This window comes from Telmatherina bonti (assembly GCF_933228915.1).
Source record: "Telmatherina bonti genome assembly, chromosome: 14".
Lineage (NCBI taxonomy): Eukaryota > Metazoa > Chordata > Actinopteri > Atheriniformes > Telmatherinidae > Telmatherina > Telmatherina bonti.
The window spans coordinates 18,783,679-18,802,151 of record NC_136612.1 but is presented as its reverse complement, the minus strand read 5'-3'; the positions used below and the strand labels follow the sequence as shown (position 1 = coordinate 18,802,151).

At 36.2% G+C, this 18,473-nt stretch overlaps 3 protein-coding genes across 5 annotated transcripts; all 3 read left to right on the top strand.

Annotated features, from left to right (window-relative positions):
* The first annotated feature begins 311 nt into the window (after window positions 1-311).
* Window positions 312-4,394, top strand: natd1 (protein NATD1). Its single transcript, XM_079252565.1, has 3 exons — window positions 312-1,208; window positions 2,302-2,420; window positions 2,792-4,394. Exons 1-3 carry the CDS (start codon window positions 1,109-1,111, stop codon window positions 2,906-2,908), a joined length of 336 nt encoding a protein of 111 aa, XP_079108691.1. The 5' UTR covers window positions 312-1,108; the 3' UTR covers window positions 2,909-4,394.
* Window positions 4,395-6,647: 2,253 nt separating this feature from the next.
* tmem11 (transmembrane protein 11) lies at window positions 6,648-10,825 on the top strand. Of its 3 annotated transcripts, XM_079252281.1 has the most exons (3): window positions 7,165-7,223; window positions 8,507-8,548; window positions 9,810-10,825. In XM_079252281.1, the coding sequence occupies exons 2-3, from the start codon at window positions 8,526-8,528 to the stop codon at window positions 10,324-10,326; spliced, it is 540 nt and encodes a 179-aa protein (XP_079108407.1). In that variant the 5' UTR covers window positions 7,165-7,223; window positions 8,507-8,525; the 3' UTR covers window positions 10,327-10,825. The 3 variants fall into 3 exon arrangements, with proteins under 3 accessions (XP_079108408.1, XP_079108406.1, XP_079108407.1); XM_079252282.1 differs by lacking the exons at window positions 7,165-7,223; window positions 8,507-8,548 and adding an exon at window positions 6,648-6,744; XM_079252280.1 differs by lacking the exon at window positions 8,507-8,548 and having other exon boundaries at window positions 7,158-7,223.
* A 1,217-nt stretch (window positions 10,826-12,042) lies between these two features.
* Window positions 12,043-16,832, top strand: dhrs7b (dehydrogenase/reductase (SDR family) member 7B). Its single transcript, XM_079252991.1, has 7 exons — window positions 12,043-12,077; window positions 12,779-12,957; window positions 13,138-13,256; window positions 13,563-13,773; window positions 13,989-14,081; window positions 14,172-14,324; window positions 15,605-16,832. The coding sequence occupies exons 2-7, from the start codon at window positions 12,816-12,818 to the stop codon at window positions 15,808-15,810; spliced, it is 924 nt and encodes a 307-aa protein (XP_079109117.1). The 5' UTR covers window positions 12,043-12,077; window positions 12,779-12,815; the 3' UTR covers window positions 15,811-16,832.
* Window positions 16,833-18,473: the final 1,641 nt, after the last annotated feature.

Here is an 18,473-nt window from a genome sequence, read left to right as displayed (position 1 = left end):
CTGTTTCCTAGCCACTACACTTGCTTAGATCATTCTTCATTTTAAACACAAGAAAGTACCTTTCTCTTTAAGAGTTAGGGCTTGGGTCATGTAGTCAAGTCAAAAATTAAAATAACATGGTTTTTGTATACGAACATGGAAAATCAAAAGGAAAAAGAATTTCCAAATTACTGTCAAAGAGCATAACTAAAGTCAGGCAAGAATATGTTGGAAATATGATCAAAATGTATCCAAGGATAAGAACTGTAAATGAACTTGAATGACAGTTGTCTTAAGATATTACTTAACTCTTTAATTATTATAAAATTGGAGTGAATACATACTATACCACTCTCTCATTCTATCCAATAAATAAAGAAAATAAATAAATAAAAAAAAGAAAACACTTGATAAATTCTTTGTTTTGTAACAAACCTAGAGATATCTTTTTCTTCAGGCTACAATTTTGCTTTCCTGTCATTATTAGGATTTTTTTTTAAACTATAAATTATGTAATAGCTCCAAAATATTGCTTTAAATATTAAGATAACACTTTAAAACGTAGTCATTAATTACAATAACTATTTTTCATGGGAGAGCACTGCCTCAAAAAGTGGGAAACAAATAAATCTGTTTCTATTTCACAAGTGACTTTACATAAATTAGCAAGATACAGGTTTAAGAATTACTTAAATTGCTAAAATTAAGTACAATGAGAGCATTAAACGGAATTATTTGAGTTTGGTAAAGAAACCTGTGAAAATAGTTGTACTTTCCTAGATAAATTTAATGCAACGTGAAACAAAACCAACACAAAACTTTAAATAATTAGTTTTCGTTGTAATTTTATCATTTCTAAACAGGTGTTTTGAACTCACTAGTTTTGTTTAGTTCTTTGCTTTTTTTTTTTTTTTCCCACGCTGCTTGTGTTTTGCAAAGGTTATGTTTTTTATTCCTTTTTTTCCCCGGCTCGTCTCTGCTCTGACATTCCCGGTGTTGATTGGCTGCTGGTCACGTGACCTCACAGCTGATTCAGTTGGATGGAGTGTTTTGCTTTGCCCGTTCATCACCGTCTCGTGTAGCCATTTCTGGTTAGCAGAACAGTAGAGAAGGAGACATTGCCTCTGCTATGGCACAAGCAGCACAAACGATCGCATTTGAGGCGAACAATTCCCAGATCCAGGTGGAACACGATAAAAAGCGTCGGCAGTTTGTTATAAGGCTAAATGGTAGGTTCACCGTGTAAACATTAGCGTGTTAGCTGGCTCGTGTTAGCTTGAAGGTAGAAAGGCCAGCTTTCTTTACTGCTAATTGTTGACGTTTCCTTATGGACAGCTCCAGCTGCCATTTCAGGCACAGCTGTATTGTTCAGCTCGCACTGCCGGATTGACTGACGTTATTTATGGACTGAAACTTAACAAAGTCAGCAGCGTTGCTTTGCTTGACTTGTAAAATTTCCCTCATCGCTCTAGTCCTGGAGGCTTTTACTCAAATATACATCTCTAATCCTCAGTGTAAAGTTCCTTTGTGACAACCTTTTCCTCATCCAAACTTAACTTATGCTGTCATGCTTTCCTATTATAAAATGTTTTGTGTGTTATTAAGCACATGGATGCAGGGATGTTGCATTTCTTTTTTATCATTTACTTCAAGCTATGCATATAGTTGTTGTTTCACATACTTTGAATTGTTCAGCTTGAGACATTGCATTGCTGCTTTTAAGTGTGTTAATGTGCTTAAATGACATGCACGCTTTCACCAAATGTTTCCTCTACTAACACAGTTGTATTATAAGGTGTTTACACCGAATTGCCCAAGCCATTGTTTTCTTTGTTTAAAGAGTGATCTTTATCAGTGTCACTTCACCTGACAACAGCCCCCCTCTTCCAGAGTCATGTGTACCTAAATGATCATGCATTGTCTTATTGTGTAGCTGTTTACAAGTTATAAGTTGCAAACATGAAATTCATACAATGCTTTACATAATCTTGGCATGAAACTGTTGCATGCAGGATCTAAATATTACTCTTTTTAAAATTGACTAATTTTTTCTGTTAGAGAAAGAGATTTAAATGTTTCCATAGTTTTTAAATGACCCTAAATCCCCATTTTGACAATTATTTAAGTTATAATAATAATTCAATATTTACTACGATTATTATATTTTTATTTTTTAAATTAAAATTGAAGTGTATTCATGTATTACACCTTTACACAATTAGTGCCTCCTTGCAAGGTGGGGTCAGTTTTCTGCAGAAAGTTTATTCTTGGGTGAACCCAAATTTACCACGACCAAGAGCTACCTTCTGTTTTTGTTCTTAGGATCACATGACCGTGCAGTTCTTCTATACGAATATGTTGGGAAGAAGACTGTGGACTTGCAACATACAGAAGTTCCAGATGCTTACAGAGGGAGAGGAATTGCAAAACACTTGGCCAAGGTAAAATTCATTTAAATGGGTTTTTTTTGTCTGGAAAAAAATCTGTCTTTAAACAAAAGTTCCATCAATTAATCAGTCAATTTTTGTGGGTCAGTTATTATTGATTTAAAGAAAGTAATTTTAAAACTATTTTCTTCATTCTTTGTTTTTTAAATCACATGTTAAATAACCCTCACATGTTTATGTGAGGGTTATTTATTTATTTATTATAACTTTTTGTCTTATACTGTGTGTGTGCGTGCATTGAATGATCAACTGAGTAGCAGTCAAATGCTTCCATAATCTGTTTAAAACATATAGACATGTATATCTCTACATCAGATTACTATCTGAGTAATTTAGATGTGACTTTGTGCATTATGTGATGGCAGGCAGCCATGGATTTTGTGGTTGAAGAGGACCTGAAAGCTCACTTGACCTGCTGGTACATTCAGAAATATGTCAAAGAGAATCCTCAGCCTCAGTACTTTGAACATATCTGTCAATGACCCTGCATGCAACCAAAAAATAAAAAGATGGAGAAAGAGACTGTAAGGGGAGAAATCTCATGTGACAGCATGCTTTGGAGTTACCGGAGGAAATACAACAAAGGACCTTTCAAGCATTGTTCAACATGACATCATGTGAATCCAGAGACAAATGAGCTCACTCTACAGTGTGAACTGATTGTGAGATTGGTGGATTTTTCACCTCTGTACCATGGAGGGATACACTGACCGCGTGCTGGAAGTGAATGAGATGTCCTCGACTCGTAAAGGTGAAGCAGCTAAAAGGTGGGGACTGAAACTTCCAGAGTGTACTTTAAACACTGACTTGAGGAGATGGTAATGATGTAACAAAAACTGAAGTAAGTTCAATCTTACAATATGTTGCAGCTTTTTTTGCATCCTTGGACTCACTGATTGTGAGCAATAAGACGACCAATCTTGGCGCCTTTTTCTGTGGTGGTTTGGAAGAAAAAGCAGTGGTGCATCCACTTACTTTCAGATGATATTGACTTTTATATTATAAGCTTTTTTAAAAATACTTTTTTTTTTTTTTTTTTTTTTAAACTTTTTCCAGATATTACCCCACACCATTCTACTACCTGTAGCTATTGTTTGTTACTGACAAAATATTAGTGTAGAAAGTAGTGATAAACACAGACATTCACTTTACATGTTTTCAAGGTAATTCCCAGGATGCAAAAGCATTCATTTGGTGGTTAATTTTTAAGAAAAAAAAAACCCAAGTGGCTAAATACATATATCTGTGTTTAAATTATTACAATTAGAAAAAATTACATCATAATTTCCTGTGACAGAAACACTGATCTAATGTGCAAGCGAAAAAGCAAGAATTGTTAGCTAGAGTGAAAACTGGAGTTGGTCCACCTGACGTGGAAGCAGGATTGATCTCCGTTGGTCGTGTTGCTTGTTACACTTATGGTCATTTGGATCCCATGTCTGTTACAGTGCAGTTTAGGGTGGGTCATTAAAAGAAAAACAAAGTTCTTCTTGAACCAGCAACAAATGAGCACTCTTGAAAAATCAGGGCATTTACATGATTGTATGGAGATCTTTATTATTCATGCAGGAAAATGATAATAATTTAAACCTTAATTTCTGTTGAGATGAAACAATCCACAAGGCTTTTTCACTCCAAAAATATTAAAGTTTACCATGTAAAGAACAGTTTACTGGATAGTAAAAGGGGTCTTTTTTGGCTCTTTTGAGGTTTTGCTGTTGACAATCTTGGGTGTTCAGGACAAAATGTCTCAGGACATTCAACACACTTTGGCACAGCAGTGCAAACTGACTGCTTTGATCTCATCTGTATCTGCAATAAAACTGAAGTTCTTCTTTCTTTTCAGGTGGTTTGTCCATAAATATGGGCCAGTGTGTTATCATTTTTTTTGTTTTTGTTCTCGCCTGTACTTGTCTGTTTCATTGAGAGGAAACAATGCCTGATACAAGTTTTAAACAGGTGACCAATAAGTCGTCAGTGTTTCAATCCTTGTTACTGTTTTATACTTAATTTTTTTCTCTGTAATTGTTCAAAATAAATAAATATAATAGTTGTTACACTATTTGGTGCATTTTATTATAACTATGTAATAGTAATAAATATCTTGAAAACCATCTTATAAAAATGCTCAGGCACAGGAAATGGGCAGAAATTTTGCCAGTCTCAAAAGAAAAACCCTTGCTCAAGACCACTTTGAAAATGTTACAAGAAAGTTTGGCTTTTTGAAAGCAAACAAGTTCATACAGCTTCAAACAATGGATATATTGCCAAAAGTATTCACTTACCTAAATAATTAATTTAGGTGTTCTGATCACGTTCAAGGACACGAGTGTATAAAATCAAGCACCTTTAAACTTGCAGACTGCCTCTATTAACATTTGTGATAGAATGGGTTACTCTCAGGAGCTCAGTGAATTCCACCATGGTAGCCTGAAAGGAAAATACCTGTAAAACAAGCCCAGTTGTGAAACTTCCTTGCTACTAAGTACTCCACAGTCAACTGTCAGTGGTGTTATAACAAAGCTGAAAATACTGAAAACAGCAGTTCAGCTACAAAATGCATGTGAAAAGAGAGCAGGGTCAATGGATGCAGAGGTGCATAGTGTGCAGAAGTTGCCAACTTTTAATCGCTACAGACCTCTGAACTTGGTTCATGGTTTTCAGATAAGCCCAACAACGGTGCCTAGACAGCTCCATGGCAGTGTTTCCATGGCTGAGCTGCTGCATCAGAGCCATACATCACTAAGTCCAATGCAAAGCATCAGATGCAGCGGTGTTAAACCCACTAACACTGGGCTCTATAGTTGTGGAGACATGTTCTCTGGAGTGACAAATCGTGCTTCTCCACCTGGCAGTCTGACGGACAGTATGGGTTTAGTGGTTGTCAGGACAACTGTACGTTGACTGCATTGTGCCAAGTGTGACTTTTGGTGGAGAGGGAATATGGTACGGAATTGTTCTTCAGGAGCTGAGTTTGACCCCTTAGTTCCAGTAAAATGAACTCTGAATGCTTCATTATAATAAGAAATTTTGGATAATTGCATCTGCCTAATTTATGAGAACAGTTTGGAGGTGGTTCCTTCCTCTTCCAACACAACTGCACACCAGGACACAAAGCAAGGTCTATAAAGACATGGATGAACAAGGTTGGTGTGTAAGAACTTGACTTGCCTACACAGGGTCCTGACCTCAACAGGATAACACACTTTGGGGGTGAATTAGAGGGGACATTGCGAGCCTGGTCTTTTTGTTCAACATCAGTATGTGAGCTCACAAATGTACGTCTGGAAGAATGGTAAAAAAAAAAAAAAAAAAAAGTCCTATAAACACATTCCTGCATTTTGTGGAACTTTTCCCTAGAAAACATTGCTATATTTTCTTAATACTTTACAGAGGCCTTGTCAAGGTCAGACATAACAAGCGATTTAACTTTTAATTCATTATTTAATTAGAAGAATGCGAGGAGATATTTTTGGCCATGCTTTGGCACCACCAAGTGGTATCAAAAAGAGTTACAAATTTAATAAGAATAATAATGCCACAACTTTTTCAGTTTTCTTTTTCAAAACTCTGTGCAATATATATAATCTGTTACCGGTATTTACTCTTTTTGTCGTTTTTCTTTAAAGAAGGATTGTATATATATATATATATATATATATATATATATATATATGTATGTATATATGTATATATGTATGTATATATGTATGTATATATGTATATATGTATGTATATATGTATATATGTATGTATATATATATATATATGTATATATATATATATATGTATATATATATATATATGTATATATATATATATATGTATATATATGTATATATGTATATATATATATATATATATGTATATATGTATATATATATATATATATATATGTGTATATATATATATGTATATATATATACATATATATATGTTCCATTTTACATGGATTAACTATCAATATAGCAAATGATCCAAATTTTTCAAGTGGTCTGATAAAGACTTACACCATATTAAATATAAAAAGAATAATTAAGATTTGTGCAGACCCATTAAATGTGATATAAAATATTTACATGAGAACAGCAGCCTCTGCCTTTCATTTGATATAGTTTTCACTGATTTGGCGCATGCGTCATGGTCATTGAAACTTAAGGCTGGCACATTATTGTCCATGGCACGGCATGCGGCTACGCTGATCTCACATTCCTGAACGTAGCCATTATCGTTGTTACATCCAACGCGCGTCAGGTTACAGCACGCGGACAGGCAGCAACCTTGCGCTATAGAGAGAGCACGCGAAGGCAAAATATGGGTGAGTACATAGAAGTCTATTTAGAAAAGCCTATTGCTAACCAAGACAGCAGCACAGGTATTAGGATATACAGCATATAATAACGGATGCAAACATGCAGCCAGTTACTTACATTGTTAAATATTTAAAACATACTGAGTCTATGTGTGTTTATTTGCAGGTCGGTTATGTTGTAATTACTTATTTCTTTATAACTTAAACAAAAATACCTGTTTGCATTTTTGTTAGATTTATGTACAATCTGGCCTGACCTCTCAAACTTCCATGTACTGTTATAAAATACGTATGGCAGGTACCCTGAGCTCAAAGCATCAGGGAACTAGTAGTCTGCAATACAAAGCTACGTTGATGCTGCTGCTGTATTATAAACTACAGTACCCAGAATGCTCTGCCCTCTCTTACGTCAAGCGAAATCACAGTTGTTTCTCCAACATGGCGTCGCTGGGCAGGAGGCGCGGTGTCCCAGTAAGCAGGGAGAGGTCAGTTACTCCACAGTTTGGCCATTAAACTAAATTATCTTATTAACATAAATAGTTTGGTCTGTTTTTATATTTGACAGTTCTAGAGCATGCATTTTGTTTGGTATCCATTGTTCAGAGCTACACACAGGAAGTCTGAATCTTAGCCAATGGTTAGCTCACGTTAGCTGTGCGCGTTAGCCAGCTAATGCTAGCAGGAAAACACAGTGGCTGCTCATGTGATGTTTTGATTACTTCACCTCCCCTAAAAAAAAAAAACAGGGAAACTTGCATTTTACATGCCTCAGTTTGAAGGCTGGTGTGATGTGCTGAGACTCGTATTGGGTCCCAGTGTGGCTCCTCTCGTGAGTTTTCGCCGCAGTGTTTGTTGATCTGCACTGAAAGTAAAGCGGCGTTGAACTTCGCTGGCCAGTCCTCTAACTTCATGCAAGTGACTTTGCTAATGCTCCTACCCTACGTCCAAGTACATCATGTCCTCGGCTCGAAGAACGTTTAGAGAATAAATAGTTTATAACATGCGGTATGATAACCAGTAGCCAATATACTGTGATCATTTAATCATATGTAGAATTATCCGTGTAGTCCGAGCATTGTTTGTCATTTGTTCCGCTTGTACTAGAGGGCCTTACTGTATTGATTTGCTTGCCCCCATTTATTTTTTTTTTTTTTATTTAAAAAAAAAAAAAAAAAAATGCTGAAACAAATTTGTTTTTAGAGGTGTTTGGCCCTAAAAGTATTACTCGATATTTTGATAACATTTGAAGAAACGGGCTGCATGTTTTGACTTTCAGCAACTGTTGCTTGATCCAAAGTAGATAAGAGCAAAACGTCTTGTGTAACCCGCAGTTCATAACCTGGGAGGAGACAAAGTATGAAAAACTACTGCGATGAATGATTAGTTTATTTTATGTCAAAGTTTAAAAAAAGGGGGAAAATACATGATTCAGAAAGTACAGCAATGGACTGGTGTTAAAGAAAACAGGGAAAAGAGTATTGATTAAACAGGACAGCATTAAACATTGGAAGACATTGCATTTTCCTTTCACATTGTAATATTGTAAACAAAAGGCGTTTTTAATGTCTATAACTTCCATTCCAAATTTGGTAAATAAGTTGTTTTTATTTTAAGGGTAAGGATGTCTTAGTTTGCCACCTTTTTTGCTGTATATGACAACTTAAATTTTAAATTCTGATTGCAGTTTGCCTGACCAATATTACATTACCATTTGGTTTGCGATTATTATTATTATTTATTTACGATATGATTCCTGTTCTGCACACAGCAAAGTATCACCCTGATTGATGCCACACACAGAGACATCTGGGTATGTGCAGATGCACACACTTCAACCAGTAGAGAAAACATATGAAACAGTATATGACTTCCCCCACTTTAAATCAAACAAATAATTCTGTCGTTGTCTTTCTTTCTTTCTTTTTATTTATTTATTCTCTCAGGGAAATTAAAATGAAAACACTTGCATTATGCTGACAACTTCGTGTCCAACCTGAGACGCAGCCAAATAAGCTGCCATCATTTTAGTAATTTCTCACTCATGTTACTACTTAAAAAGGATCCAGTATTTCATGCAAGTTTTATCATCAACACATTTCCTGAGATCTGAACTCATAAGAATATTTAGAGAAACTCCACTTAGTTAAACCATTGTAATTCACTATATTAGGATATTTCAGAAATTGGACTGTTTTCTGTTCTCCATTTTATATTTTTTTTCAGCGTTTGTCATTTGTTAAGAATTAGTCCCAGATTAAGTTTAAAAATGTGACTTCAAAGCTGAGTTTAGGTGTCCAATGGTGTTTCATTTAAACATTTAGCCTTCCTTGTGTATGTCTGGTCTTTTTAAGGTCAATACCTTAAAAACCAACTTCGGAATTCCTGTGGGCCAGAAGCCCATCCGAGATTATGAGGAGGGAGAGTAACTCGTACTTTCTCTGCAGTTTTGCACAAACACACCGTTATGCTGTCCTCTGTGCTGAAGCTGCGTCCTCGGTATCTTATTCTAATTGGAGTGTTGGGAATTAAACACAACGCATGTCTGATGGAAACATATTTGAGTCTCAGATAAAGTAGAATCATGGCTGATTGATTGTTTGTTTAAACTCTCAAAAAGAGAACCCTATTGGTGCCAGTGAAAGACTAAAGGAAGTGTATATGAAGCCAGTGGTGTTAGATAACCTTAGATGTTACTGGTTTGAAACTTGGATCAGGCGCCATGGTAGTAAATTAATTGTGCTCTTTGCACTTTACCAATTGCAATGTCTTGAATTACAATTTCAGTTTTAAAACTGAAATTGGGGGCAGCTGTAGGTCAGGAGAAAGAGCAGTCGTCTTTCAACTTGAAAGTTGGGGGGTCGATTCCAGGCTTCCCCTGACTATGTGCCAAAGTGTCACATGGTCAAGAGATCCATGCATGTAGACTAAGATTGTTAGGGTTGTGACAGAGCAGCAAAAGATGAGGATTATTATTTCGTGCCAGATATTAAATGACACCCAGTGTTAGTTTTGTTTCTTTTGTTCGATTCTCTCTCTCACTGTTACCTACATGTTCTTATCTTTCTCCACAGGGGAGTGATGGCGGCGTCAGACTGCTACATTGTGCATGAAATCTACAATGGGGAAAATGCTCAGGACCAGTTTGAGTATGAGTTGGAGCAGGCACTGGAGGCCCAGTATAAATACATTGTTATTGAGCCCACGCGGATCGGAGATGAGACGGCCCGTTGGATTACAGTGGGGAATTGCCTGCACAAGACGGCCGTGTTGTCAGGCGCAGCATGCCTAATGACACCACTTTCACTGCCCACTGAATACTCGCGTTATGTTGCGCTGCCCGCTGGTGCCCTCAGTGTGGCTTGTGCTGCCCTCTACGGGATTTCGTGGCAGTTTGATCCCTGCTGCAAGTACCAGGTGGAATACGACAGCCAAAAACTCTCACGGCTGCCCCTGCATACATTAACCTCCTCAACGCCCGTGGTGTTGGTACGCAGGGATGACATCCACAGAAAGAGACTCCATAATACGATAGCACTGGCTGCCCTGGCGTATTGCGCCAAGAAGATCTATGAACTTTATGCAGTATGAGTGCACTCTGAAGAGGATTTAAGAACCAACATTTAAAGAAAAGAAAAAAAAAACAGGAAAAAAACAAACAAACAAAATACCAGAACCGACCTACCCCCCACCCGGTGCAAGATAAGTGGAAGTTACAATCAGGGCCAGTGGTTAGCTCCACATATGATGGGTGCTTCCATTCTGAACTTTGATCAGAGGGATATAGTTAAAACTAGAAGGAATTGTTTTTTTCCCCCCTTACATTTCCTTTACTTCTATGTGACAACAGCACACTTATCCCCATAGTACTCTTGCGTCTCCCACCCTGCGCTCTCCACCTACATCCCTGACACAAGCAAGTGCAAAAGGGTATGACAGCAGTTTCTGTGGACTGAATTCTATTGAAGTTGAAATGGGACATGTTTTGTGTACCACGCTCCTTCCCTATTCTCTTGTAGTTTTACTGTAACCCTTCCATGCTGATCAGTACATCACCGTTTCATTAAACATTAGGATATTTCAAACTCACCTTTCTGTATTTTTATTTGACTTTTTCACTAAATGGATTCTAGATGATGCCCTGAAAAGAGCAAATAGCTTCAAATTCTTTTAGGTTGTGTCTTGGAAGATAAGTCACATTTATGTGGCTCCATATTCTCTGAACATGTTCAACATCAAGACAAAGCCATAGGAGACACTTTGATGCTACAGATAATGCTAGTCAAAGAAATAGCCTCGTTCCTCTATAATTTGCTTATCAGTAATGAGGAAAACAAATGTATACAATAAATAATGTGTTGTGGTATAACATGATTTACAACTGGACAATAAAGCTGTATGCATGACAGCAATCTTATTTAAATGCTCACTATGCTTAAAATAAGTACATGTGCATTTTAAAGTACAGTAAAACTATATTTTCAATTTTTTACAATTTTATCTCTTGACATTTATAAATAATTACTTAAAAAGTCCTCTATTTTCTGTTTGGTAGATACTGTATGAAAGCATGTTGGACAAACAAGAGCTTTAATGCTTGCTGGCGAAGAGGTCATTTTCAAACTTTTCTGTTTTGTTCACACCAAAAGACTTGTTGGCTCAGGCTTGTGTTTTGGATGTGGAAAAACCACAAGCCTGCAGTTATTCAGCTCTTGCATTTCATTCTCAGTTTGGTTAAGAAAAAAAGAATATGAAAGGGCATTTATGTGTTCCAAGTATATCAGTAGCTCTATTTTTTTTTTCTCATTATACACTATATACTGCATAAAGGATTCTTGTGGAAACTAAAGCAGCAACATAAAATCACTGGAAACAACATAAAATTACTGATTTGTGACTGGAGCAGGTCAATCACTTTTCACCTGATCTGTTCTAGCTAATAGAGTTATGCTATTAAATAGTTTGTGTGGAAAATTATGAATCTCCTCAGATATGTTGAAGTCATTAGGATGTGACTGTCATGCTAAAATCTTTATGGCTTTTATATGTGACTGTTGTATAACCTCAGTCTTTAGTTTTTACTTTTTACACTTAAAAAAAACGCAACTAAGATGTCTAAGTTATTTTGAAATATCGTGGCAAATATTTTTCCGTTAAAAGTTTAAGAAAATAAACCACTATGTATACATTTTTAGCAAGAATGTGGAAAGGCTCTCAATGTTAAACTTAAGGAACTTCAACTCCCACAATACCATGCGAGGGCTACACAAGCGGAAGTCCGTCAGACACCGGAACTTCTCAAGTTCACCAACACTGCTCCCTCTGAACATTGGAATAACCAGGTAAGCTGACATAAGCTTTTGAGCAAAAATTGTAAATTAGTTTTTTGTGAATATATTCTCAGCACCGCCGATATTGGCTAAGAATAGCATTAGGGTAATTATCCATGTAGTTCATGGCATGCTAGCGTGTACACAGCAAACTGCATCAGACTGTAGTGCTCTTTTTAAAAATGCTGTATTTAAATTTACACTTAATGAATAGTCAACAAATAACAAAATCAACCTTGCAGTTCACTAAATAACCATAATTAGGAATCAAATGCTTATTGTCGCTGTTTTTCTATTATGTGACGTTAAAGCTACAAAGTAAAGTTGGCACTAAGATCCTAAAAGTATCTAAATGAAAGAATACTGAAGAAAAACACGCCTTTGCGCTGGATTTGGGATCTTCATGTTAACATCAAGAGGACAACAAACTAAAAGAGCATCTAATAGCTGCACTATAACTGGACAGACATACTGTATAGTCACTAAACAAATACTAAATCTTCACATTTATATCTTAATCACATTCGGAATTAGTCAAATCAATCCAAAACAGCAATAAATGTATTCTTGAATAATGCACAACCTTCCCACCCCCGACTCTCAGTGCTGAGTAGCTCTAACTTGTGTGTCTCTCGGTTTGTATGCATTGTTCCAGAAGTGTGGAAGATGTGGTTAGGAAATTCTTCTCTTTAACCACTACATTTATTTGGTAGATTGTGTGGATCAGGGAGAGTGTATATCTGCAATATCATGGGAGGAGGAATGCTACCTCTGGTTTTAACAAGTGTGGGAATCTTGCTGCTGTTCCGAATACTTGTCTGCCTCCGAAGAGGAGCTTCTGTGCAAGGTGCTGTGGTGGTCATCACAGGGGCCAGCTCTGGACTTGGAAAAGGTTGGCCTAAAAACTATTTTTGTTTAACTTGAGCTCACAAATAGATGAGATTTGGATTTGATTTCAGATTGGTCATACTGATACAGTGTTCAATGTCATGTTTCAGTGTTTCAAGCACTAATGTAAATATTAGAGTCACCAGTAACAGCAAAAGTGTTATACTTTTTGTGTGTGTTGTAGAGTGTGCACGAGTCTTTCATGCTGCAGGAGCTCGGCTTGTGTTATGTGGAAGAGATGCAGCCCGACTGCAACAGGTGGTCCAGGAGCTTACAACAAGTTTAACGGACACCCAGCGGCAGGCATGTAAACACTAACACAAAAATTTGACATTCTTTGGTAGGCTTCAATGTGCTGAAATTTGACGCCACTGATGTGATGTCAGGTGGGTTTTCTAATACTAACTAAATAAGAAATAAGAGTTGAATCTCCTCCCTTAAATGTAAAATAACTACAAGGCTGTGAGGTTTCTGTTTATTACATCCATTATTCTGAACAGCAACAGTTTTCTAAAGCAAAACTTTCTAAAATCTAAAACTGTGTGATGATGAAATATTTATAAATGAATGTGGACAATAGAGAAATGCTGTTTTTTTTTCTTTTTGCAGACTTTCACTCCCAGCACTGTTGTCTTTGACCTGGCTAAGGCAGACACTGTGGACAGAGCTGCAGAGGAGATCCTGAAGTGTTATGGACAGGTGGATGTCCTCATTAATAATGCTGGAATTAGTTACCGTGGGGAAATATTGGACACCCACATGTCAGTTCAACGGGATGTTATGGAAATTAATTACTTTGGACCCATTGCTCTTACCCAAGGTAAGTCATGGGACCAAATGATTTTTCTTTAATTTTTATTGTGGCTGCTAGTTTAGAAAAGAAAATTGATTTAGCAAAAATCAGAACACAAATAAAATCACAAATTCAAACCACAAATTCAGGATCTTATAACTGAAATGAGCTGGGAGTCCCTGAAGTATGGCTTAGGACACACTTATTAGTTACTCTTTCTGGTGTTCTTCTTCCCTTTTCAGCACTCCTTCCCTCTATGGTTCAGAGGCGCAGTGGGCATGTTGTGGTCATAAGCAGCGTCCAGGGAAAGATATCCATTCCTTATAGATCAGCCTGTAAGTTTTATCTTCTTGATGTTAGGTTTGAGACACACTGTTCTTTGTTTGCTTTCGTAATTGACCAGTTTTTGTTTACAATATGACCAGATGCAGCTTCAAAGCATGCTACCCAGGCCTATTTTGACTGCCTACGAGCAGAGATGGAGTGCCATGGCATCCCAGTGACGGTTATCAGCCCTGGGTACATTCGAACCAACCTGTCCCTCAATGCTGTCACTGGAGATGGATCCAAGTATGGAGGTGAGGCAGTGAGAAGCACAACCACTTTTCTTTTAATCAAATTTTAAAAGATGAAGAAGGACTTTAATCAAAGTTATTAAACTTAGTATCAAATGATCATAGGAGGGCGACTATGCAAATAAAAAAATTTCAAACCTATTCATGTTTCTGCTTCTTATAAATCTGCACGATTCCCTGCAACAGTAAGACCTAAGCAGTTAAGTTAAAAAGAAAAATCCAGTCACAAAAATATTCAGGCCTTTTCTGGAGGTTTAACAATGACAATTGAAAATCTGAAGCATCATTGATGCTTATTATGCTTCTAAAACTTGAATTCATTGGACATAAATAACAAGGCAAGTGCAATGATTTTACAGTCAAAACGCATGTGGTTGAGACTTCTGTAACAGTTTCCAGTGCAGACTTTTGTAATGACACAGATATAGAGAAAGATTATACATATATATATATATATATATATATATATATATATATATATATATATATATATATAACCATTTGAAAAAGCCATAGAACACTGTATCATTATAAAACAGGAATTAACAACAGACTTCCTTCATCTGGCTGCCAAACAAAACTGTGACCAGACTAAGACTCACAGTTGCTAAGAAACAAGACAGATAAACACAGGCATAAACATAAACTCTTGGTGGAGGTAAAAGCACAAAACCTAAAATTAATTGCTTCGTTTTTAGTTGTAATTCTGTGGTTATAAATTTATAGTGTTAATATTAGCTTGTTTTGGCATTACAGCTGGATTTTTGCTGCGCGCTCCGGTGTCACCACAGAGGAAAACACAGTCTCTGTTATTCATCATCTTTGTGCAATACAGACATTAAATTCACAGCAGTGTTTGTCTCTGTATATTTTTACGTATGTTCTTGTTAACTTATGATACATTATTTCTCTGAATTAATTGATAAAAATTATGTCTTTCTATTGTGTTTTAGAAGGGTTTGATTTGTTTCTGCTTTTCACTTTTGTACTTATTTACCTGAGTGATCTGGCTGCAGCTCCATAATATTTCCAACCTTTTCCCCAAAATCTCTTGAAAAAAATCTTGTACCTTTTAACTATCCAAAAAGTTTGTTACAAATAATGAAAATAAGTCAGCAAAAACAAAATGAGAAAGAGAAATAAAAAAGAAATATATGAGAAAGAAACAGGATTTTCAGAAGCCATATAATCCTAGTTATTGAAGGTTTTTCTGTTTTATGTTGATCGTAAAGTTTTTCTTGTGTCCTTGATGTTATTTTTTATCTTTGCAAATCTGCTTTCAGTTTTGGATAAAACTACTGCAACAGGAATGGACCCCCAGGACGTGGCCCATGCGGTCCTAAAGGCTGTACGTCATCGCAGCAGGGATGTTGTTCTGGCTGGACTTCTGCCCACTGTGGCCATTTACCTCCGCACACTGTGGCCTTCAGTCTTTTTCAAACTCATGTCCTCTCGTGCGCGAAAAGAACAGAAACCTAAAAGTCAGTGATGCAGCAGCAGGTGAGGACCAGCTGCTCATAGTGAGGAAGTCTCTCACAAAGACTGGAACCAGGCTGCACATAGACTAAAAACAACGTGAGATGAGAATTGATTTAGCTCTACATGTAATTTTTTGGAGTACTGGACTTGTTTCCAGTCATTGTAAATAAACGTCGTAGTTTGATCTGTCGTTGCTGTGTTATTTTTTAAAGTTTGCTGACTGATCAGCTCACATAAGACTGTATTGTTCAGCTGTTGAGTCAGAATCACCGTTAAAAAGTACAACAGTAATGTTGGTGTGTATTTCATTTCTAAACACCATGATCTCTCCAAAGCAATGAGTAAAATGTGACAATATAAAAAGAACAAATGTGAAATTTAAAAAGGTACACTTTTGGCTGAAGATGTGCTCCGAAAAGTTTCAGTTCCTTCGCAGTTCAACACAAGCTGTGGTTTAAACATTTTTGTTTTATTCAGTCAAATAAAATATGGCAGCACCTAACATTGTTTCTGGGATATATGTTTCATCCTCTCTCCAAAGGAAATGCTGCTTATCTGTACAGGAAAATGAAAACATCTTGTTTTGTTTTTTTTGTTTTTCAGCATTATGTGGAAGTGAAGCATGTGTTTTTTTCTGGTTATTTCTGTCTGAATGAACAATATCAAATTTTCATAATCTGTCTGATAATATCTGGAGATATTTACAGGCAGCGCCGGAAGAAAATGTTCTGTCGTAAGTTTAACATGTGTTCCATACCAGTGAAGATCTCCCTTAGTAAAGCATGTTGTACGCCTTTTTATACTGCTGATTGGTGGAGTCTATATAAACAAGGAAGCCTGAGAAAAGTCAGGGTTGCTTATAATGACAGTATGAGGCTGCTGTTGAGAATATCAAGAAGTTCCAGTGCGAGCCATATGTTTGTCAATGTCAGGGTACCAACCTGCTCTGCTGTCTTGCACAACCTGATGTATGTGTAGGGTGTCTAAATCAGAAAATAACTTGATTGCTGTGTTGGTTGATCCTGGACTCAGTGATGCCAGAATCTCTGGCATCACCACTGGCAAACCTCTTTATATGTTTGACACTGACGATTGTGGAGTAACTTTTGTGTTTTTTTGTTTGTGTGATATAGATCTTTCTGGGTCTGAAATAAAGTATTTATCATCTGCATTTCTGTTACTTTACCATACTTTGAACAGCTTGGGACTTTGGAGTAGTTAAAATACCCTTAAGAAGTCCAAATACACATACAGAAACATCCATTTTTGACATTCAGTATAATGGGAAGGAAAAGCTGCTTTACTGTCTGGCTGTAGCAAGCTGTTATACAGTCAAACATTGAAGGAAAACTTATATGCTGTATTATCAATTTTTTTTAAAAAAAATTGATAATACAGCATAAAAGAAATTTTTTAAAATAAAAACAAGATACCAGCCAGAAACTTCAATTATCAATAGTTTTAGTTAATGAGGAAGTCATTCTGTATCACTTTAGCTGTGTGCACTAACCTGCCAGTGTTAGTCCACAAGGTTTCTCCACATGTTGTTGGGTCTGTTCAACTGACAGCTTAATGCCAACTTTAAGTAAATTTAAAGTTCTGTTGCAACATTTTCAAGGTTTGTTTTGGAGTCATACTTTTGAAGGGTTGTGTAGGTCGGTCACTATCTCCAGAAAACATGTCAAACTGCTTCCTCGCCAAGACCACATGTACTATCCTTGTTAAAAGTTTGTTTTTGAGCCAGTTTTATGAGAAATTCAGTGCAACGCAAGAAACACAAGAGATACAAAGCAAGTCTTATAACTATCTTTATACATAGAATAAAAACACCTTTTACAAACTGAAAACTTAAAAACAGGTTGTATCCTTTTAGCTGTCACCTTAATATTAAGTTAAACAGAAACCACATTTTTTTTTAGAAATATTAACAATAAATAGTCCAAACAATTTACATTATTTTCACAAGAGCAGAAAATATTGAAATTGCCATTTGTAGAAACAATCCTTCAGAGACTAATTTGCCCGATTCAGACAAAACCTGCTATTTATTACTTATGCAGAATCTAGTGTGACAAGAAGTTTTTTTTCCTCATGTTTTTTCACAAATGTATGAAAAGAAGAGCTTTCACATTGCAAAGTCAAACCCAGGTGCCTGTAGAAAAGCAACATTTTAAAAACCACATTTGTGGAATGAATACCCAATCTCTCAAACACTTCAAACTCTGATTAATATTTAAAAATGTTCACAGTATTGCATACTGATAATACTAGTCAAGCTTGGACTTCATGTGTTATGCATGTATGTTCTGTTAACAAGACACTGCAGTGTTAAACTGCTTGGTTCAAGAGTTATTACCTCTACAATCTATTTACCATATAATCTTATCACACATACTCACGTGATGTTAAATGAACATGTGGAGGCCCACATCAGCTGTAGTGTTTTGTTTTAATCCAGCACCAGTCAAAGATGAATTAATGTTATGGGGTTCGTTTATTTTAAAAAAAAAAAAAAAAAAAAAAAAAAGTTTAAAAAACCTTAAATCGAGAGTCATCTATGGCTTTTAGTGTTTGATTTAATTACATTCTTGTTCGCATTTAAGGAGTGAAAACTGAGTGTAAAACTACTCCTTCATATCCAAGAGTATTATATTTGTCGTCTGTTAATCTGAA